Source organism: Petaurus breviceps, unplaced genomic scaffold (assembly GCF_028583685.1).
Source record: "Petaurus breviceps papuanus isolate PSGF00001 unplaced genomic scaffold, PetGlider_PUasm1.0 90424, whole genome shotgun sequence".
In the NCBI taxonomy this organism is placed as follows: Eukaryota; Metazoa; Chordata; class Mammalia; order Diprotodontia; family Petauridae; genus Petaurus; species Petaurus breviceps.
Window position 1 is genome coordinate 2,503,095 of NW_027187247.1, and position 24,277 is coordinate 2,527,371.

The 24,277-nt window shown below is 40.7% G+C and overlaps 1 protein-coding gene across 1 annotated transcript in view; it reads left to right on the forward strand.

Moving 5' to 3' along the window:
- SLCO2A1 (solute carrier organic anion transporter family member 2A1) overlaps positions 1 to 24,277 on the forward strand; it is a 151,919-nt gene that overhangs the window by 92,374 nt on the left and 35,268 nt on the right. The window contains 4 exon segments of the mRNA XM_069108716.1: positions 12,270 to 12,494; positions 16,499 to 16,597; positions 19,824 to 19,960; positions 23,683 to 23,758. Coding sequence (XP_068964817.1) covers positions 12,270 to 12,494; positions 16,499 to 16,597; positions 19,824 to 19,960; positions 23,683 to 23,758 — 537 coding nt within the window.

Sequence of the window (24,277 nt, forward strand, 5' to 3'; positions counted from 1 at the left end):
AAATGAACGAATAAAAGGCAATGTGAAATATCTCATGGGAAAAATCACTGACTTGGAAAATAGATCCAGGAGAGATAAATTAAAAATTATTGGACTACCTGAAAGCCATGATCAAAGTAAGAATCTAGAAATAATTCTCCAGGAAGTTCTCAAAGAAAACTGCCATGATGTTTTAGGACCAGAGGGCAAAATAGAGGTTGAAAGAATCTACTGATCACCCCCTGAAAAAGATCCCAAAAAGAAAACTGCTAGGAATATTATAGCCAGGTTCCAGAATTCCCAGATTAAGGAGAGAATATTACAAGCAGCCAGGAAGAAACAATTTGAATACTGTGGAAACACAATCAGGATAACCCAGGATCTGGAAGCTTCTACACTGAGGGATCAAAGGGCTTGGAATATGATATTCCAGAGGTCAGAGGAGCTGAGATTAAAACCAAGAATCACCTACCCAGAAAAACTGAGTATCATGTTTTAGGGGAAAATATGGTCATTCAGTGGAATAGAGGACTTTCAAGCATTCTTGATGAAAAAACCAGCGTTGAATAGAAAATTTGACATCCAGATACAAGAAGCAAGAGAAGCATGAGAAGGTAAACAGGGAAAAAAATCATAAGGAACTTATCAAAGTTGAACTATTAATATTCCTACATGGAAAAACAATAATTGTAACTGATGAAACTTTTCTCAGTATGAAAATAGTTGAAGGGAATAGAAATATATATATTATAAATGTGTCTATATATGAGGGTATATGGGCATATGAATACATAAAAAAAGAAAAACAGTTTGATATAGTCTATATCTGTGCTATCATGTAAAAATATTTCACATCACAGTTGTAAAAAAAGAAACAGATCAAAAGGAAAAAGAAAACACTAGAAAGAATAAAGTAAGTGAAAAAATATACTTTGATGGGCATTCAGAGTCTATCAGTTCCTTTTTTTTCCTTTTTGGAGAGGGGAAGGTACGGCAATTGGGGTTAAGTGACTTGCCCAAGGTCACATGGCTAGTAAGTGTTAAAGTGTCTGAGGTTGGATTTGAACTCAGGTCCTCCTGAATTCAGGGCCAGTGCTCTATTATTCACTGTGCCACCTAGCCACCCTATCCATCAATTCTTTATCTGAATATGGATAGAATTTTCCTTCATGAGGTCTTTATACTTGTCTTAGAACATTGTATGGCTGAGGAGACCTGAGTCATGCATGGTTGATCACCACACAATGTTGCTGATACTGTGTACAATACTTTTCTGGTTCTGGTCATTTTACTTTGCATCAGTTCATACAAATCTTTCCAGGTTTTTCTAAAATCTTCCCATTCATCATTTCTTATTGCACAATAGTATTCTATTACATTCATATATCACAACTTGTTCAACCATTCCACAGCTGATGACCATTCCCCCGATTTCCAATATTTTGCCACCACAAAAATTATTTTTGCACATGTAGGTCCTTTTCCCTATTTCATGATCTCTTTGGGATACAGACCTGATTGTGGTATTGCTGGATCAAAAGGTATGCACAGTTTGGTTGCCCTTTCAGCATAGTTCTAAATTGCTCTCTAGAATGGTTGGATCAGTTCACAACTCTACCAACAGTGCATCAGTATTCCAATTTTCCCACATTCTCTCCAACATTTGTCATTTTCTTTTTTTGTCATATTAGCCAATCTGATAGGCATATGGTGGTATCTCAGAGTTTTAGTTTGCATTTCTCTAATCAAAAGTGATTTAGAGCACTTCTTCATATGCCTATAGATAGCTTTGATTTCTCCATCTGAAAACTGCCTGTTCATAGTCTTTGACCATTGATCAACTGGGAGCTACAGGTTTTTAGATGACAGAGTCACCTGTTAACAATATCTTGGAAAGATTACTCTGACAAAAGAGAAAAGGATAGACTCAGGGAGACAAATTAGGAAGCTTTATTATTCTTATTATTTGTTGTTATGAGAAACTAAATGTGTTAACAAGGACCAGAACTAAGACATTGGCAGTAAGAATTAAAAGGGGAGAGAAGAGAGATAGATAGAAGAAATATGTACAGGTCTCCTACATAAAATTCTAGAATTTAGAGATGAAAGTCACCTAGAGATCCTAGGATCATAGATTCAGAATTGAAAAGGTTCTCATCTTACAGATGAAGAAATCCAATGAAAGTGACTTTCCCAAAGTCAAGTAGCCTTTAAATAACAGAGCCAAGAGGTGAACTCGGGTCTTCTCTCTACAAACCTGGAGCTCTCTCCTTGACACCAAGCTGTCTCCTGATGTTGTTAAATTGTTCTCTGTGTATTTGAGCTAAGGACAAAACAAAGATCCCTCCTTAAGAAAGAGATCAGTGAGTCCTACTCATTTCCTGTTGGTATGTCACACTCACAACTCTGCCTGTTCTTTTGGCTTTGATTCTCAAACTACTTCTGATACAATAAGTCTTTTTACTGGGGGGGGGGGGGTTGGAGGGGGGGGGAGTGACGCCCCATAGGCGATAGGAGCTCAAGCTTGTGTGTCAGGCCCAGTTGGCACTCTTTTACCACATGTCAGCCCTGAGACTGGGATGGGTTTGGCTGGTTTGAAGATTGGTTTGTGTTTTGTAAATGAAGTTTGACATGAAAGTCATTGTGGGGGGGGGGGAGGTTGTAAATGAATCCAGAGTATAAAACAGATTTTTTTAAAAGAAACCAGAAAGTTTAGATATATTTTGTTCTGATTCTAAAATAATTTGGACCTAAAAAAAAACACCCAAAAATCTCCAAGAAGGAGATTTCTCCCTGGATGTCTCTGGATGCTGTAGAATGTTAGTAGTCTCTGGGCTTTAACTTTCCTGGACCTTACCCAGTCCTGACCTTTTCATACATTCACAGGAGGATTTCTGTGGCTCTGCTCCCTCACGTATGGACTTTTGCCCCATGGCTACAGGCCAGTGTAAAGTCTTAATAACCTAGTCAGCATTTTTATGGGTTTTCATGACCATAAAATGTCCCACAAAATTAAATTTGCAACTGCAAGTCAGCAATAGTGTTCTAATAAATGTGAATTTAGTAGAACAACGAGAGTCAGTGAAATCTTACCCCCTGCACCAGACCTCATAAAAAACTAACTACTATGATGCTCTCTCTCTTTCAACCCCACCCTTTACTCCTTCAACAGAGCTGGATGGGATCTCACATGTCATCAGGTACAAGCCCATTATTTTATAGATGAGGTAATTTGAGGTGATTTAAGGTGCTGAAAGGTTACGTGATTTGCCCAAGGTCAACAATACATGGATGGCAGAGGTAGACTTTAGAATTCTGGTTTCCTGATTCCCCACTTCAGTGTTTGCTTCATACATTCATTCATTTATTCATTCATCCATCCACTCAATAAGCATTGATCAATGTTCTAAACCTAGGGATACAAAGACATAGACCAGAAAATTCTTTTTTTTTTTTTTAAAGCAATCGGGGTTAAGTAACTTGCTCAAGGTTACACAGCCAGTTATTTCTGGGTGTGGTGCTGAGTATCTGAGCCCAGATTTGATCCAGGTCATCCCGACACTGGAGCTGGTGCTCTTACTCGCTGAGCCACCTGGCCGCCCCTAAGCAATTAGGGTTAAGTAACTTGCTCAAGGTTACACGGCCAGGTGTTTCTGGGTGGGTGCTAAGTGTCTGAGCCTGGGATTCGATCTCTAGGTCTTCTAAACACTGGAGCCGGTGCTCTTACTCGCTGTGCTACCTGGCTACCCCAAGACCAGAAAATTCTTGCCCTAAAAGATTTTACATTCTGTTAGGGAAAATAATTTTAACATAAATAAGTACATTTTAAAAATGTACAAAGTAAATAAAAAGTAATTGGTGAGGGGGGAGATCTAGCAATTGGGGATGAGGGAGGTGTACCATTGTTCTAAACAATTTTCTTCTATAACATTTTTATTGTTGTGCAGTCATTTTTTAGTTGTGTCCAGCTTATTCATGAACCCATTTGGGGTCTTCTTGGCAAAGATACTGGAGTGGTTTGCCATTTCCCTTTTCTAGTTCATTTTACAGATGAGGAAACTAAGGCAAACAGGGTTAAGTGACTTGCCCAGGCTCACACAGTTAGTAAGTGTCTGAAGCTGTATTTGAACTCAGGAAGATGATGAATCTTCCTGAGTCCAGGACAGTCTATCCACTTCATCACCTAGATGCCCTTTATAATACCTGCATCTTGCATATTATACATGCACACAATGGATTGTATATATATTTTATTGCTTCGATCTTCATAACCTTTTTGGAATAACAACTCATATTTACCTAGTACTCCAAGCTTTGCAAAGCATTTCACATACTTTATCTCATTTCATCTTCCTAACAACCATATGGATTGGGGACCATTATTATCATCTCCATTTTACATATGAGAAAACTTTGTCTAAGAGATTTAAATGATTTGCTCAGGGTCATAGCTAGTGGATGTGTGAGGCAAGATTCAAACTTAGGTCTTCCTGATTACGTCTTAGCCATTAGGGCCACCTAATTGCCAGATGGCACCTTTATTTTCTTATATTTATTTATGTATGTATATATGTATGTATTCCCATTTTACTGAGCCAAAGATAAGATGCTAACTTGTTTAATGCTTGAACTTGTAACAGCTGAGCTGGGCGTAATAACTAGATTCTAAAGTATAGTATTAGTGCAAACTTCTTCTCACTAGACAAATGTATATCTACATGTATTTTTTTAACTTCCTTGCCAGTGATTTCAAAAATCAAACAATTGTAGACATTGTCTATGTGTATGGAACAGAAATTATATATGTGTGTGTGTGTGTGTGTGTATAGATAGAGACAGAGCTCTGTATAAACACACACACATATTGTATGTGTCTGATCTAGTGTGTGATCTGAAGGAAGAGGAGAAGAGGAAAGATAGGTGAGGAAAAAGGAGGGGAGTGAGGGGGAGATAAAAAAGAGGGGAGAAGGGAGAAAAGGAGAGATGAGGGGAGGGAAAGAAGAAGAGAAGAGGAAAAAAGAGGAGGGGAGGGTAAGAGAAGTGGGGAGGAAAGAGAGTGGGGAGAAGAGAAGCGAGGAGTAGAAGAGGGAAGAGGAGGTCAGGAGGAAAGGAGAGAAAGGAATAATAGGGGAAAGGAAAGGAAAGGAAAAGATAGGAGAGAAGAAAAGAGGGGAGGAAAAGGGAGGTGGGGAGGAGAGAAGGGATGAAAAGAGAAAGGAGAAGAGAGAAGTGCCTAGAGACTTTATTTTTTATGTATGACCACTAAATGGAAAGCATTAGGAGTTTGACAGGAATCTGCTAATTGCAGATCAAAGGTAGGTGAACAAGCTAGATCCCATTAGTAGGGGAAAGTCCACTTTCAAAGTCTTACCCTAAACCTAGGGTGTAGAACACTTTGCTAGTGAGAATGGAGTAGGTGTGGGAAGTCTGGACAACTTTCCCAGGCCATGCTAGTGCTGTGGCTTAGACTTAGTAAGAACACACTGTTTTGCTACTTTTTATAAAGATACAAACACTATCATAGACCAAATCACCACAAAACCTTAGTCACTATTTTTGCCAGCATTTCCCTGAACACCAAGTGCCTTCAGTGAATTTTATACCTCATTTTGTGCTCTGACATTTCTCTACAATCCCTGCCTAACTTGCAAATTTCAATTGAAATGAAACTAAAAAAGCTATGGGCCTAATATATTGGCAGCCATTTTATTTCAAGATGGCAAACTAATAATCAATGCTATGTATGTTGTAGCCTGTTGTCTTTTCACAGTTTATCAAATTTGGCCTCAATTAGTCAAGTCCTCCTAAAGATGAAATTAAAAATCAAACAAACAGGCATGAAAGCAGACGCAACAGGCACCTACCCCACTTTATTTGGTCAGTCATCAGCTGAGTTGTATTTTTTGGCAAATGCACCCCTGATTGTTTACTAGGCTTACCACATGTATAGAAGGCTTTGTCTTTTTCCTTTAAAATGGGCTCCTTCGAGAAGAGCCACGGGGCGGCCAGGTGGCTCAGCGAGTAAGAGCACCGGCTCCAGTGTTGGGATGACCTGGAGATCGAATCCCGGGCTCAGACACTCAGCACCACACCCAGAAATAACTGGCCGTGTGACCTTGAGCAAGTCACTTAACCCCGATTGCCAGGATCCTCTTCCGGTATCATTTACAAATCCTAACATATTTTGCTTTTCATTTTGTTCCATTCTAATAAAACAAGCATATGTTGATACTGGCAAGACAAAAAATAAAATAAAATAAAATGGGCTCCTTCACAGAGAGTTTATGATATGATGAGATCTGCTGGTGATTTGTTGAAACCTAGGGCACCTGTTGCTAGGTAGCACAGTGGATAGATTGTTGGACCAGGAATCAGGAAGACTCATTTTCCTGAGTTCAAATTTGACCTCAGACACTTAGTAGCTGTGTGACCCTGGACATGTCACTTAACCCTTCTTTGATATTCCTAGACAACAGTGATCTCTCCCTTCTCCGTTCTTTCAGAGCATTTTGTCTTTACCTATCTATAGGGATTATGCCTGGATCAGAGATTTCATTTGTACAGAGGACTATCCGGAGAGGAACCTCTCTCTGCCAATGCAGGTCAGCCCCTCGTCATCACCTTAATGGCCCAGCCCACTGTGAGGTTGAGTGCTCTGTCCAGGGTCCCAGTCCCATGTGACTTAAGACTTAGGACGTGAGCCCATGTTGTTCTGGCTCTGAGGCTGGCACTCCATCTTACCCCATACATTCTCCCCACATTCTCTTCCATAAAGTGACACTGATCTCCCACTCTCTGCTTCAGGCTTGCCTGGAATGCTCTTGCTTACTTCTCTCTCCTGGCTTCCTTCAAGTCCCAGCTAAAATCCCACCTTCTTCAGGAAGTATTTTCCAATCCCTCTCAATTCTAGTGACTTCCCTTTGTTGATTATTTCTGGGTGCATGAGAACTATTTGTTCCATCCCCATGAAAGCAGCTGCAGCAGGTGCCATGGCGTGCTTAGAGCTGGGGCAGCCATGCAAGTCTCCAGGGGCATCCACTGCCCCCCGAGCCAGCACCAGTGTCTAGACTCCAAAGACTGGAAGAGAGAGTGAGGCTGACGACCTGCCTCACTTAAATTCAATTCACGTGCAAGTCACAACATCACTGCATAATGTCGCCGTTCCTCTTTGAAAACAAAGGACAAACAGCAATTTCCCATTTATCCTGTATGTGTAGAGCTCATTTGTACGTAGTTGTGTTTATGTTACCCTCCCCTCAATAGACTGGGAGCTCCTTGGGGCCAAGGGTTGTCTTTCACCTTTCTTTGTGTCCCTCGGATTTAGCACAGTGCCTGGTGCTTAATAAACCCATGCTGGCTGACTGACTATGCCACTTTGATTTGCATTACAGTTATCTGCATATATGCCTTATTTCTTCACTAGAATGTAAGGAGCTTGAAGTCAGGGCCGGTGTTTTATCCTCTACAGTGACTAGCACTGCACTTTGACCATAGAAAGGGTTTAGTCAATAGTAAAAGATTCATTTCACTTGGAAGCTCATAGATTGGACCACAAATGGTCTGCTGCCCAAGCTCCACTTAATGTCTGTATTTTGGGTCCTCTTGGTTTAGAGTGAATGTCAACAGTAACTCTTTGGAACAGCAACCCTGAGGGTCTTCCCCTCCCAGCTTAATTTTTTTTTCTTTTTAAAGGGGCCATCTCTCAACTCACTTCTTAAAGAGGACTATTCACTCACTCTAAGTGAATTAGTGAAAGGGCCTTAACCTAAAAGAGCCAGGGTCTCCCATTGCATTCTGGGCCATCTCCAGTCATCCTGATGAATATCTGGTCTCTGGACCCAGATAACTATGGAGGAGAAAGTGAGACTGGTGGCCTTGCACAGCCCTCCCTCACTCAAATATAAGTCAACTGCAAGTCATGTCTTCATTTCCCTGATGCCATGGTCCTCTTCTAGAACAAAGGACAAACACAAAGAGATTCCAGGACAAACATAGCTTCTGAGGATCCTACAATTTAGAAACTAGAAGAGGGTTGGCTAGTCTATCCCCCCCATTTTGCAGATGACAAAACTAAGAGGAATAAAATGATTTACCCAAAGTCACAGAGATTGTAGGACCTTTCTACAAGTGAATGAGCTGGGATTTAAACCTCAATCCTCTGTTTCTAAATTCTTTACTCTTTCCATTTTATCATTCTTCCTTCCCCCTTTGGGAGACCTTATAAATGTCAATTAAATTGAACAGAATTGAATTAGATTTTCGTGGGTTGCCTTATGAAACAAGGAATGGTATGTCAGCCGTTTCCATTGCAATGAAGAAAAACATTTTTTTTAAAAGGGAAGGAAATGGAAACAAAAACTCCCAAAAGACCACAGCCCAGAGGAGTACCATCAACAATGCTGATTGTTTAAGATGGGATCAAATTAAAAACAGAGGGGCTGATGCAGCTCCCTTCGTTCAGGCCAGACTCCTGTCAGAATGAGCCTCCAGGCTACGCAGACTAAATAACCACAAAGACTACACAGAAAAGATCCCTATCTGAAACTTATTAGATTGCAGCCTCAGTTTCTCCATCTGGTAAGTGAGGGGGTTGTCCGAGATGCCATCTAAGGTCCAGTCCAGCGCTAACATCCAAGGGCCCCATAAGGTCCCCTGGATATACCTTGAGGTCACTCCCTGAAAGATGCAGGTGCTCAGTCCCTTCCTCTCCCTTGGTTCCTCCACTTTGCTTTCTCCTGTGACAGCTGGTCTGACGGAACTAGGGAAAAGAAATACCAGGAAGCTTGCCTGTACTTAAGACTAACCTTTTCCCCTAGGAAATCTGAGGGGAGAACAGCAATCTGTTTTGTTCTGACCCTGAATATGGAGCACCCACGTTAGAGACCCAGTTTTGTGACCCTGGGCAAGTCATTACTTTAGGACTCAGTTGCCTCACCTATGAAAACTGGAGATAATCCATATCTCCCAGGGCTCTATGAAGAAAGTAATTTTTAAATCTTAAAGTACTTGTGTATTTTTTTTTTGCTGACAGTCCTAGTCAAGGACATACAAGGTATATAATATTATATACATTATAATATAATATTATATATACATATTAAATGTATGAATATATGTTATGTTATATGTATTATATAGATGTACATAAAATATTGTGTGTTCATGTATATATGTATGTGTATATATTATATAATACATACATACATAATATATAGGCATGTGTATGCCAACTATATTATACATGATAGAAATATGTTTGTATATGTATATATACATATTATACAGATTTATAATATGTATATATGCATGTACACACATGTGCATATGTCTATATATGTTATATAATTATTCCTATACAAAATGAGTATATATTTGTGTGTATACCTATATACATACTTAAATACATGTTTCTATGTACATATAACATATACTATAGATGTGTATACATACACACACACACACACACACTCCCTGATACCAGGGTCAGAGGCTTTGGTCCCTTTCTTCTATGGACTCAAGTCACCTTCTCACCAGGCTTTACTTATGGTTCTTCCAGTATCTCACAAAACTGACAAACCCAGGATGGAAAAGTCAAATGGTCTGAAGGTAGATTGAGAGCTGGAAAGGAACTTGGAGGCCCACACCCTCATTTTGCAGATGAAGAAACGGGCCCAGAGATGTGAAGTGACTTGCCCAATGTCACACAGGTATAAGTAGAAAAGGCAGGACTCAAATTTGGATCCTCTGACTACAACTCCTGAATTCTTTCCACTATCCCAGACTGAAAACAGGGAAAACCCCACCCTGATTCATCCAGTGCCACCTTTGACTGGAGTCAGTGAATCAATGGACAAACACCTGTTAAGGACAACATTCTCCCAACCAGGTTACAGGCTGGTTAGGTCAAGTCCTTCACCCAGAGAAAGAAGAGGCGACATAGGTAAATAGCAAATGATTATTGCTCATTCTTAAGGCATCCTACTAATTTAGCAGCTAGTGGCACAGTAGATTGAGTACCAGACCTGCAGTCCACGAGGACCTGAGTTCAAATCCAGCCTCAGACACTCACTGGCCCTGGGCAGGTCACTTAACCCTGTTTGCCTTGGTTTCCTTATCTGTGAAATGAGCTGCAGAAGGAAAGGGCAAACCACTCCAGTATTTTTACCAAGGAACTTCCAAATGGGGTCACGAGGAATGGGACATTACTGAAAACAGCTGAGTAATAACAATGCCTCTAAAGGGTGATATGAGGATCAAATGAGATAATAGTTGTCAAAAGGATTTAGCACGGTGCCTGCCATGTATAGATGCTGTATAAAGGTTTATTCCCTACCAAGTCTTCTGTTTAGCCTCATTTTACCTACTCATGATTGGTGCATTTGGGGTAGTTATTTATTATTTATTCTAATAATATTTATTATATTAAATATTATTTATTATAATTATAATTTATTTTATTTATTTATTATCATTAACCTGATAAACATACTTTCACATACAAAGAATAAGATAAAGTGATAACTGTAAATGAAACCATAAATCTCTGTTATATACAACTTGGTTTTTTTAAGTGTCTCATTTAACATTGTCCTGCTTGTCTCTGTGTCCTCAACTCCCTTCTTCCCTCTTCTATTTATTTCTGAAATGTGTTGCTTGTATTTGATTGGTTCTCCTATAAGAGGTTCTAGCCCCCTCTGTCCATCACAGCATATGACCCCCAGTTCCTGAGACCTGTGGGCCATCTGGCAGTCAGACTATATGAATAATCTACTTTCTGGGATCAGTTTTGTGAATAGCTTCAGTTTCCTGGTCCAGACAAAGATGAGGACCCAGCAGCAGAGTGGCAGTTTACATGTTTGCTAGTCTCCTTTTTGTATGAGTCAGTCTATCTGTGGGGTCCCTGCATTATGCTAAACCCTGTAGTTACATAACTTGATTTATGTTCCTGGAGATGTCAAACCTGACTAATGTATGACAGTTCTCAAAATTACTTTTATTTATTTCATTAGATATTTCTCAATTATATGTGCATTTTTAAAAATAGTCATTTTTTAAAATTTCGAGTTCCAAATTCTCTCCCTCCCTTCCACCTCTCCCCACTTCTTGAGAAGGCAAGTAATTTGATTTTGATTATATATGTGAGGTCAAGAAAATATATTTCCAAATTAGCCATGTTGTAAAAGAAAGCACAAACAAAATAAAACAATAAAAACAAATAAAAATACAATATTGCTATTATTGTATACAGTGTTCTCCTGGTTCTACTCACTTCACTTGACATCAGTTCATATAAATCTTCCCAGATTTTTCTGAAACCATCCTGCTCATCGTTTCTTATAGCACAATAGCATTCCATCACAATCATATACTACATCTTGTTTATCCATACCCCAATTGATGGGTACCTCCTTGATTTCCTATTCTTTGCCACCACAAAAAGAGCTGCTATAAATATTTTTTGTACAGAGTTCCTTTTTCCTTAATTTAAAAAATCTCTTTGGGATACAGATTTTGTAATGGTATTGCTGGGCCAAAGGGTCAAATGCACAGTTTTATAGCCATTTGAGCAAAGTTCTAAATTGTTCTCCAGAGTTGTTTGACAAGTTCACAACTCTACCAACAGTGCATTAGTGTCATAATTTTTCCACATCCCTGATAGCATTTGTCATTTTCCTTTTCTGTTATATTAGCCAACTTTATAGTTGTAAGGTGGTATCTCAGAGTTGTTTTAATTTGCATTTTTCTAATCAGTAGTGATTTAGAGCAGTTTTTTCATGTAACTATTGATAACTTTGATTTCTTCTTCTGAAAACTGCCTGGTTTTATCCTTTTTCCATTTATCAACTGGAGAATGGTTCTTATTTTTATAATTTTGGCTCAGTTTCCTATATATTTAAAAAATTAGGCCTTTATCATAGAAATTTGTATATGACATTTAAAAAATCATTTTTAATTAACAAGCCTCCCTCCCATTCCAGTACCTTCTCTCCACAAAGAAAAAGAAAGTCATTGAAATAAATATCCGGTCAAGCAAAACAAAATCCCATATTGACCTTGTCTGAAAATGTATGACATGATTTATAAATGGTATGAATGACTATTGCCTTTCTTTTGACCAAAGGAAAGACAACAAATAATCCTTAGAATCTCTCTTTTTCAAGGACAAATATAGTTTGCCAATCTGTCTATTGGCCCTGGGGTTGACCCCTTCTGAGAAGGGACTGGATGGTGCTACCAACTTTGAGGATTAGCGGTGGTGATTATGATGATTTGATGTGTTCTCATTGCAGGAAACATCAGCCAATCCCAGGAGATCTGCCATAAGAATAAGCCAGACCTTGTTCCAAATAAGTGTCAGAATGCTTTTCGGGATTCCAGGAAGGACTCCAATAGCATGTGGGGCTTGATGGTGTTGGCTCAACTATTGGCTGGCATTGGGACAGTTCCCATTCAACCTTTTGGTATCTCCTACGTGGATGATTTCGCTGAACCAAACAACTCACCTTTATACATTTGTAAGTAGCATCCATGAAGAGAAGAGGAGGGACCTTGGTTTCTGAAGATGGTCAGGTTGTTGTCCTGGCAAACCCTTAATTGCCTTCACAGTTTGTCTTTTGACGAGGCATTTGCTAGGTATTTTGGTTCATCTGATATCTGGGCACCTGATAATGATAAATCCTGGGTAATTTGCCAAAAGGAGCACCCCTTTGTTTAGTAAAATCTCAGGCAAACAGTTTCCCCAACTTAAAAATATATAAAAGTCTATTCTAACTCTAAGGGTCTATGAACCATGTGATCTGTGCTTACCTAGAGGTAGGAAAATAAACCTAAGGACGGACCTTCTTAGTGATTCCTTTCAGCATGATATTTGTAAAGTTGACAATTTTCCATGATATGAAGGAGGCCATGAGTTAGAAAACTCACAGGTGAGACTCCTCAGTGACAGGGTCCTGAGGCTATTTTGTGACTTATTTCAGCCCTAGACTAGTCCAGCTTTGTGGAAATCCATGTCCTTTCCCAGCAAGTTCCATTACAGACTTAAAGTCACTGTTGTTAGAAAGACAGAATGGCATAGAGGATAGAACTGGCCTTCAAGTCAATAAGATCTGGGTTCAAGTTCTACTTGTGACACAAACTGAATGCATGACCCTGGATTCGTCACCTAACCTCTTGGTACTCCAGCCACATCCCAAACCTATAAGTTGGCTTGAACTGATAGATGGGGTTTCTAACCAGAAGTTTCCTGTACCAGTGAAAACGTAGGTCTACTAAAAACAACCCCAAAGCTCTCACATTACCAGATAGCTGATATCTAGCTGAAATACCAAATGACCGTCCTTGATTTTTCCCTCATTCCTCCTTTTCTGTGCCACCCAATCCTCTCCCCACTCTGATCATTTCTCCCAAGAGCTCCCCTAACTCTACACTTCTGAGGAGGGCAGATGCTAAGCAGATTACTATCAACACTGAGTTACAGACACATGGATTTATTCTATTGCCACCAGCACTGTGCCCACTGGGATCCTTGTGGTTTCCATTTCGCATCGACCTACTCCCTGCCTGGCCTTTTGAAAATGTCACAATGACTGTTCTCCCAGGCATAAGCTACCCTTATTACATCAGAATGATTACATTTATATGATGGGAATTGAGCTTGGGGATCAGCACCATGCTGGCAGCCAATCCCTGGGTGAGTTAGACCTTGTCCTCTGTTTTGCTCTCTGAGGAACCATGGTGCCCATCCAAGGAAAGGAACAGACAAGAATAAACAGCTTTAGGGAAAACTTTTTAAAAAAATCATTTTCCCCCTTCTCATTTGAAGAACAACAGATTGTGGGAGCCCAGCCCTAACGACTTAATGCTTTCAATGTCTGGAGCTAAATTGTCTTTCTCTTTGTTCCTCAGCATTCCATCTCTTATCTTCATGTCTTTGCACTAGCTGTCCCACATGACTAAGTAGACAGCACTCTCTCCTTACCTCTGTCTCATGGAGTCTTTCTCTTCCTTTAAGATTCAGTCCTAGGGCCATCTTGTGCATGAAGTTTTTCCCGATTCCCTTGCAAAACAACCTTTTCTTTACTTTGTATGTAAATATACAACCGTGAATTTATTCACTTTATATTTATTCTACATATTTATTTTATACATACTTGTCTTGCCCATTAGAATGTAAGTATCTTTTAAGTGGGGATTGCTTCAGTCTTTGCGCCTTTATCTGTAGTCCCTCAGACAGTATCTGAAACAGAACAGGTACTTAGTAAATACCTGTTAGTTGAATGATTAGTTGGTTTAGAAACTAATGATCTATTTCAAACAAATCCGGCATTTATTAAAAACCTACTTTGTACAAGGCATTGTGTGAGAGGTGCTGAAGATAATGCTCCCTTGTCCCTAGTCCTTAAGACTAGACAAGTCTAACCACACAACAGCAGCAACCCTCCACTAGGAGGCAGTGTGGGGCAGTGGATAGAATACCAGACAGAGTTAGGAGAACCGTATTCTAATTTCACTTGAGACAATTTCTGGGACCAGTCACTTGAGTCAAGTCATTCAAGTCAAGAAGCATTTATTAAGTACCTACTGTGTGCCAGGCACTGTGCTAAGTGCTGGGGACAAAGAAAGACAAAAGACAGTCCCTGACCTCAAGGAGCTCCCAGTCTAATGAGGAGATGATGTTCAATTACGTATAAATAAGATATATACAGGAGAAGTTGGAGATAATCAATAGAGGGAAAGAACTGGCATTGAGAGGGATTGGGAAAGACTTCTTATAGAACATAGAATTTTTAGTTGAGACTTGAAAGAAGCCAAGAGGAAGAAAGGAGGAGGGAGAGAGTTCCAGGCTGGGTATGGCCAACAAAAATACCTGGAAATAGGAGATGGAGTGCCATGTTCAAGAGGGGCTAAATCATAGAGACCTGGAGGGATGTAAACATAAGAAGACTTGAAAAATAGAAAGGGGACAAGTTATGAAGGGCTTTAAAAACCAGAAGATTTTATATTTGATATTGGTAATAAAGACACTGGAGGTCAATAAACTTATTAGAGCCTCAGTTTCCTCATCCTTAAAAAAAGGACAATAATACTAGGACTACTTACCTTATAGTATTGTTTCTTTTTAAGATTTTTATTTTTGCTTTTTGGAGGGGAGAAGGCGCCTAAGGTCACACAGCTAGTTTTGTGTTCAGTATCTGAGGCCAGATTTGAACTCAGGTCCTCCTGACTCCAGGGCTGCTGCTCTATTCACTGCACCACCTAGCCACCTAAATGATGGATTTTTCCCACTCTGTTTTAATAATTAATATTGTTGTTCAGTCATTTGGTGTCTGAATCTCCATGACCCCATTTGGGGTTTTCTTGGTAAAGATACTGGAGTAGTTTGCCATTTCCTTCTCCAACTTGTTTTACTGATGAGGAAACTGAGGCAAACAGGGTTAAATGACTTGCCCAGGGTCACATAGCTAGTAAGTTTCTGAGGCCAGATTTGAGCTCAGGAAGATGAGTCCTTCCTGACTCCAGGTCCAGTGCTATTCTATAGACCTTTAAAAACCACAATTTCCTCATTTATGTGGCTTTAGGTGTGGGTCTGCTTGAAGCAAGGGGAAATAGACCACATGGCCTCCTATGGCCTTATTTACTCTTGAGATTCAATGGCAGTGGCATCATGGGTGGCCAGGAGCAGAATGTAAAGTAGACCATAGATCTGAGTGTGGACAGTACATCTGTCTGTGTGGTATAGAAGCTAGTCAGGAATGACGCAGAGAAATCCCACACCTTCCCCTGGCAACTTCTCCCACTTAAGTAATGATCAAATAACTTGGGTGGCCTAGTCTCCACTGCCAAAGAAAAATGAAGGGATAAATGGAAGATTGAAAAAAAGGTTTTTGTGAAGAAAAATTTGTTTTGTTTTTTTTTTTTTGCAAATTTTGACTTTATAACAAAAGCAAATGTTTTTCACCCAATTGATTTGAATTAAGGGTTAGATTTGTTCTGCTTGATCACAGATGGCAGAAATTTTAGGGAGGCAAATTTTAGCTCAACAAAAGGACAAGGTTCCTTGACAATCAGTGCAATTCCCACATAGATTCATGGGTAGTAATTCCCACCCCTCCACCAGAAGCCAAATGATGCTTTATTGGGAATGCTTTTTTGTTGTTATCGTTTTTTGGAGGGCAATTGGGGTTAAGTGACTTGCCCAAGGTCACATGGCTAGTTTTGTGTTAAGTGTCTGAGGTCAGATTTGAACTCAGGTCCTCCTGACTTCAGGGTTGGTGCTCTATTCACTGTGCCACCTACCCACCCCTTCATTGGGAATATTGCTGAAGGAGTCAAGCTTGAGGTAAGGGCCCCTTCCAGCACTGAGAGCCCCAGGGATTAGGAATGATTTGTTCTTTTTGTTATTGTTGATTAATTGCTTCCCTTTGGATGGAAAGGCCAAATTCTTCTCATCCTGTTCTGCTCCTCAGATTGGATCCTTCTGTGAAACTGTTGACTTAACACTCTCCTCTCTTTTCTCCAGCCATTTTATTTGCCATTTCCGTGTTTGGACCAGCTTTTGGGTACCTGCTGGGGTCAGTCGTGCTGCAGATCTTTGTTGATTATGGAAGGGTCAACACAGGTGAGTATGGAGAGCACCAATTATTTTAAAGGATTTCACTACACATTCACCTCCAAACTATGAACAATATAAGCTATAACAGTAGTACCAGTAAATATTTATATAGCCCTTCAAAATTTCAAATAACTCTACACAAATCATCTTATTTGATCTTTATAACAGCCCTTGGAGGTAGGTGCTATTATTGCCCCCATTTTACAGATGAGGAAACTGAGCCTGGGAAAGGTGAAGTGGCCCAGGGTTGCACAGCCAGTGAGTATCTCAAGGGAGATGCACTCAGGTCTTTCTGTTTCGAGGTCTCAGGGTTGAGATGTGACGCTTCCACCTTCTTATTTTTTGCTCTTTCCAAGTCTAGTTCTCTCTCCACAACACTGAACTGGCTCTCAGGTTGGAGACTATGGTGATTACCTAGGTAACTCCAACCCCAAACCTTTTCCACTTCCATCCTCCTTAGGCGGCATGTGCATTAGGTGCTACACAGCCCTGCAACCTTGGGGGAATCCCTTAACCTCTCTGATCTGCAGTTTCCTCAGTTATATAATGAGTAAGATAAAAACCTACACCACCCACCTCACAGGGTTGCTGTGAGACTCACAGAAGAGGCAACATTTATGTAGCATTCTAAGATTTATAAGGGGCAGCTAGTTGGCACAGTGTATAGAGCATTGGTCTTGGAATCAGAAAGACTCATCTTTGTGAGTTCAAATCCAGACTCAGACACTTACTAGCTGTGTGACCCTGGGCATGTCATCTTCCCATATTTGTCTTAGTTTTCCCATCTGTAGAATGAGCTGGAGGAGGAAATACCAAACCACTCTAGTATCTTTGCCAAGAAAATCCTACAAGGGGTCACAAAGAGTCATACATGACTGAAACAACTGAACAACATTAAAAAAAGGTTTACAAAATACTTAACAAATATCTCATTTAATCCTCACAGCAACCCTGGGAAGTAGGTGCTATTATTACCACCACTTTACTTGTTGAGGAAACTGAGGCAGACAGAGCCAAGTGACTTGCCTAGGATCACACAGTGTCAAGAGTCAAATCTGAACTGGGGTCTTCCTGACTCCAGGTTCAGCACTTTATCCACTGAGCCACCTAGTTACCATAAGATAAGGGATATAATGCCCTTTTTGAACCATAACTCTCTATCTGGATGTAAGCTAGTAAGCATTCATGATGTGGTACAAGCCGGGCAAAACAGTTCAGCCTCTGCTCTCTGAGAACTTAGCCTGAAACAGATCACGTCGATGCAGACAGGGCAGCCCCAAGGTCCAGATGGAGGTTGCTAGGAGCTGATGGATTTTCTCCCCCAAGGGAGCTGTCAATCCCAAGGCTGATTTACCTAGTTATTACAGAATTTACTGGACAAGAGAGAAGTCAATTCCCTCCTGGGACTTAAGAGCAGGATAAGTATCCAATCCATACAACCTTTTCAATTAACTGGTGCTTCCCTCATTTAATCAGAAAGCCCCCAGGCTCATTTCTCTTTGGGGCTTGACAAGAAAAGGAATTGCTTTCTGTAGAAAGCAGAGAAGTCAGAACTGAGGCTTCCTCACTGATGGAGGGGATTTCTGAGACCTTTCTTTCCTTCTCTCCCTCCTTACCTCCTTTCTCTTTTTCACTTTCTCTCCTTCTCTCCTTTTCTTCCCTCTTCCTCTCCTTTTCTTTCTTCTCTCCCTCCCTCTCCTTTCCTTCCCTCCTTCTTCCCTCTCTCCATCCCTCTTTTTTTGCTTCTCTTTCTCTCTTTCCTCCTCCTTCCCTTCTTCTCTCCTTCCCTCCTTCTTTCCCTCCACTCTCTCAAGTGACTCCACCTGGCCTATTCACAACAGAGGTGAACAAAGACAGGACTTGGGAAACTGGAGTCTGAGGCTGGTTAAAGTAGCCACAGAGGAGACCCCAGGCTCAGCCAGCCTCATTGCCCCTAAAGGGCAATGCAAATATTCCTTCTTTAGAAGAGAAGGGTGAAAGAAAAGGGAGTATTTAGTTGACTGATGATGAAGAAACACCTTTCCTGGCATCAGGGGGTGGATGAGAAAAGAATTCCAGGTCCCTACCCAGGCACAAAAGACAGGTTTATGGTGCTTCTGTATGATACTTCAGGCTGCTAGGTGGCACAGTGAGTAGGGCACTGTGAGCCTCGGGTTTGTGAACTGAACATGAGTTCAAAGCCAGCCTCAGATAGTAATAGTGACCCTGGGCAAGCCACTTAACCTCAGTTTCCTCATTTGTAAAATGAAGATAACAATAGCACCTACCTCCCAGGGTTATTGTGAAGATCAAATGAGATAATATTTGAAAAGGGGGGCTTAGTAAAGTGCCTGACACATGGTAGGTATTTAATAAAGTCTTATTTTCTTCCTTATGAAAATCCATTGAGAGATAGTATCAGAAGTCGATTTGATCTCAGAGGTCTCAAGATCTTGATTCAAATCTTGCTTTTTACCCCTGTGACTAGTGGTAAATGCTTTAACCTTTTTGGGTCTTGGTTTCCTCATAAAATTAAGAGGTTAAGGTAGATGACCTCTAAGTTCTAAATGTATGATGATATATTCCTAGAGGGAAGGCAAGTGGCACATTGGGATCATAGATTCCCCTGGAAAGAACCTGAAAGGCATCTACTCTAAGCCCCTCGTTTTAGTACTAAAGGGCGTGGACCCTAGGGAGAATAAGTGATTCACTCAAGGTTGTAGATGTAGTAACTGCCAGAAAGAGGATTTGAATCTCAACTCCCCCGACCCCAGATTGAAGAGTTCTCTCCACTGTATTTTGCTATCTCTTCCCACAGCCTCATTTATCTAGCTAAAAGTGCAAATCTAGGAAGCAGGGTTACTTTTCTCTCTTTTGAGGAGCCAACAGATTCATCTGAGATTTGGGACCCCTTGGGAGAGGAGTTTCTTTGCTAATAAGGTAGGAAATATGAGTGTCTTAGTTGGCATAGTGGTAAGAGTGCGGTACTTGGAGTCAAGATGACCTGAGTTTGAATTCTACCTCAGACACCCCCTAGGTGGATGACTCTGGGCAAGACATTTAGCCTTAATTTCCTTATCTGTAAAATGGAAATAATAGTAAGACCTACCTCACAAGGTTGTTGGTGGGGGTCAGATTAGTTACCATTGTAAAGCACTTTACAAATCTTAAAGCACTATGTGAATATTAGTTACTATTATGAACACCATCATCATCATCATCGTTACTGTTATTGTTAATTACTTCTCTCCAGCTGCTGTGAACCTGAGCCCTGGAGATCCCCGATGGATCGGAGCCTGGTGGCTGGGCCTACTCATCTCCTCAGGCTGCTTGGTCATTGTCTCCTTCCCATTTTTTTTCTTCCCAAGAAGCATGCCCAGAGGAAAGAAGGTAAGACTCAAAGAGGATGTGACTTTCTCTCCAAGGGACTGATAGAGAATAATGGAAAAAATTAACAAGTTCTCTTAGACCTAGTCACCCTCTTATCTACCTCCACACCCACACTCCCTTTCGACAAACATCCTCTTCTCCCTCTCCGTTACTGGGAATGGGTGACCTCTGACAATTACCTGCTTTACAGTTTGGGCAGCTCCAAAATGCAACATAGCAGAGACCCTCAGTGGCATAGGCATGGCTGAAGTTAGACTGGTACACTGCCTATAGATACATGAAGCTGTCAGAAATTAAGTTCATCACCTCTCTGCTCTGTTTTTCTCCCTCTCCACCCTCCCGACACACACACACACACACACACACACACACACACACACACACACACACACACACACACACCTCTTCCCATCTTCCGAATAAGGAATTTTCAGGTTGAAATGATCTACTATGACCCACAGGGATCTGAGGAACTCAAGAATAAAAGAGTAGGGAGATGAGACCAATTGCTCTTGAGAGAAAAGAATAGGGATTCAGGGGGCAAGAAATAAGGGGAAGAAGGAGGAAAAGGGAATAAAACCATCTACAAGAAGGAAGATTACAAAGTCAGGAAATGAATGCATTTCATTCAAGAATCAGTATTTATCGAATGCCACTGGGTACCACGGCAAATATAAAGGAAGCATAAGCTTTGGTCTAGTTGGATAAAGAAGATATGGACACACAAAACTAGAGAACATAAAAAGTGATATATGAACTATAAATATAGGGCAGTGTGTCGTAAAAACATGACTTTCATCCCAGACCATGAAATAGTTAAATTGCTCACCTCTACCCCACCCCATCCCTAACACAAGTCCTCTTTTTTTTCAGTATCCATCTCCCCTTCAAAACCTACCTGTCCCCGTTGCCATCCCTTCAGAACCCTGCTAAAGTGAGAAGCTAGTTATTTGACTAGTTAGAGGCAGCTAGGTGGTCCAGTGAATAGAGTGCTAGGCAGACCTGAGTTCAAATCTAGCCCTAGGTATTTACTAGCTGTGTGACCCTGGGAAAGTCATTTAAACTCTGTTTGACTCACTTTCCTAACCTGTAAAATGAAGATAATAATAACACCTACCTCCTAGGGTTGTTGTGAGGATAAAATGAGATAATAAAGCTCTTAGCACAGTGCCTGTACATAATATGAATATTAAATATTATTAGTTATCATCATCTGGAATTAGGAGAGGTCATTGTATTATAGAGTAATATAAAAATCACTAGAAAGAGCCAGAAGCCCTGAGTTCTCGGTCCTACTCTGCCACTTGCTTATTTGCCCTTGGACAAGTCAGTCCTTTCTCTGGGCCTCTGTTTCCTTCCCTGTAAAACAAGTAGTTCAAGACTTTCTAGATCACCTTTGAGGTCCTGTCCAGTCTCATTATAGACTAGTTTAAACTAGAATGTTAAGGACTGATAATTACAAAATATGTTCCCCGCTCCCAGAGAGGCAAGAGTAGTAAGAGTAAGAGAGAGAATCATGGAAAGCCAGGGCTAGAAGAGACATCAGAGATCATCTGTCGGGTCCAACACCTTCACTTTAGAGAGGAGGAAACAGAGGCATTGAGACATAAGGAGGTCTTTGTCTTTGGGGCAGAGTGCCTTTCATTCTCCCTTAAATCATAGCACATTGAAGTGAGAGTGGCCCCTGTCAGGGATCCTCAGTGGTGAGCCAGGCCTTGATCTGGATGGGAGTGGTGGTAGTGAGTGGGTAGAGGAGGAGGAGGGCATTCTAGAATCAGAAGTCAGCATGAGTTTTATTTATTTATTTTTATTCTTTGGTCTTTTTAGAGGGGGAAAGACAGGGCAATTGGGGTTAAATGACTTGCCCAAGGTCATACAGCTAAGTAAGTGTGTCAGGTGTCTGAGGCCAAATTTGAACTCAGGTCCTCCTGACTCCAGGGCCAGGTGCTCTATTCACTGCACCACTTAGTTGACCCTAATTTATTTATTTATTTCTATTTATAAATATTATATATTTATAAATTTTATATTTCTATTTTGTATATTATATATTTACAAATATTATAAATTTACAAATATTTACTTATTTATTCCTATCTATCTATTTATTTATTTATTTTGGAAGAACATGAGTTTTAGTGGGTTGGGTTGGGGAATAATGAGCAGATGGTCCCTCCTGGGGCACAGGGAATATTTTGGGAATTAGAGATGAGGTTGGAAAGAGAGAGTTGATGGAGGTCCTTGAGTTTTCATTGGAGTCTAAACTTTGTCCCATTTTAAGCCACAGAGAACTCGAAGATTCTTAGGAAGGGGCAATGGGATAAAAATGACATTTGGGATAGATTACTTCATCAGTATTTTGTAGTCTGTACTAGAGCTGAAGAAAATTAAAAGCCAAAAACCTAGGCCTTGGTCGAGTCTTAGCACAGTGTCTGGCACATATAGGCACTTAGCAAATATTTATCGAATTAAATTGAATCCAACCATGATCTGATGAGGTCCTTATAATGACTGGAAACATGGTCCAAGGGAGGAATCCAGAGGATGTAGTAGAAGAAATGGTAGGATTAATTAATAACATTGGGGATAGAGAAGGGGAAGAATGGTAACCCCAAGGTCATGTGCCTGAGACAGGGCTGAGGAGGTGGGCAAGATGGGAAGGGCTTTTTTAGAGGGGGGGGGGGAAGTAGGAAAGGCAGGAGAGGGGAGAAGCTCCATCGTTTGACACTCAGAGTCTTATGCACCTGGAGGTCCTCTGTAGTCTTCCAGAGGCAGGAGAGTAGAGAAAGATTAAAAGGACAGGGCTAAAGAATGGATTTGAGAGACATCAACCCAGCTGATAATTAAAGCCATGTAGGTGAGCAATGAGATTGGTAAGGGGAGAGTGGAGAGAAAGCCTAGGACAGAACCTTGAGAAAGCCACCAACTACCATCAAGAGGAAGAGGTCCCAATGAGATGAGAAACAGAGGGAGATAGAGAAACTGAGGCAGAGACAGCAAGATTGAGCACAAAGACTTAAGATTTAGGGGAGCAAAAGAGAATTCAAAATCAGTGCGTTTAGAACATAGTATCACAGAAGCTAAAGGATCATGGAATTTTTCCTGTGAAAAAGTGAAGCCATGACAGATGGAAGAGAAATGGGCTAATGGGAGAGTATATGTTGACAGTATGCTGGCGTTGACTCAAACTGTCTGGAGAGCTGATTGTTAAATTTTTATTGTAAAGATTTACACCTCTGAAGTTATCAAAGGCTAAATTAAAGGCTTAATTTATTGTTTTCTTGATTGTCTAGACATAAAGTGATAGAGAAAATGTTAATACTGCAAATTAAACTTTTAAAAGAAAAGCACTTTAGTGTCATGCTTTTCATAGAGCCAGTTGTTAAATATTTATGAGCACACGTCTGATTTAGGCATTAATTACATGCAAATTTGTTGTGAAATAATATGTAAATCGGCATCCTTTGACTCATCAGCTTGGTGCCTTTTATAACCAGAGTGAGGCATTAGAATACTGTCATAATAATGTTAAGTGAAGTGAATCATAGGTTAGAATTGCTGTTTATTTAAGGTGAGCATCCTGGGTGGCCAGGAGAAATGAAGTTTGGGGGTGGGGAGCCTTAGGAAAGTACCATCCTACCAGCCCTGGTGGGCAGCTCTCTGGAAGAGGTAGCAGCCCAGGGAGTTGGTCAACCTTTAAAGACTTTTTCTTTGCTCATCAGATATCCAGTGCTTCAGCGGAGGAGATGAGGAAGATGGAAACCAAGCCCAAAGACTCCATGACAGATTTCATTAAACGTAAAAATCTCAAACTCTTTGTTGCATTTTCTAATGCTTTCAGTGGAATGTGGGATGGCAGGAGGGCGGCTCCTTCCTTTGGGGATGAGGGGAAGGTATTGGTGTGAGCTGTGATGGAGTGAGGGCAGGTGGTCTGAAACCCCGCACTCACCATGGTACCCCAGCTTCTGAAGCCAATAGAGTCCCTGAAACTCAGGTAAAGGATTCTTTTCTGGAAGCTGTTTTGATTCCACAGGAAAAATTTTTCAATAGGGAACGAGGAGCCCTAGATTCAAGCCCAAACCTGCAGAGAAATTCAAATCCATCTGGCCTGTCAAAATGAACTGAATCCATCGACCTCATTCTATTTACTCTGCTGTTACAAGGAGCAGCACCATCCACTTACTAGTTGAAGAAGGGCAGACGGCTCCAGTTGCATGAGACATGTTTCCGTGTCAGTTATTGATGTTATTTGTCTGCACCCTGACTTCAAATCCAGCATGATTTTGAACATGCTAGGAGATGGAATTTTTCTAGTTC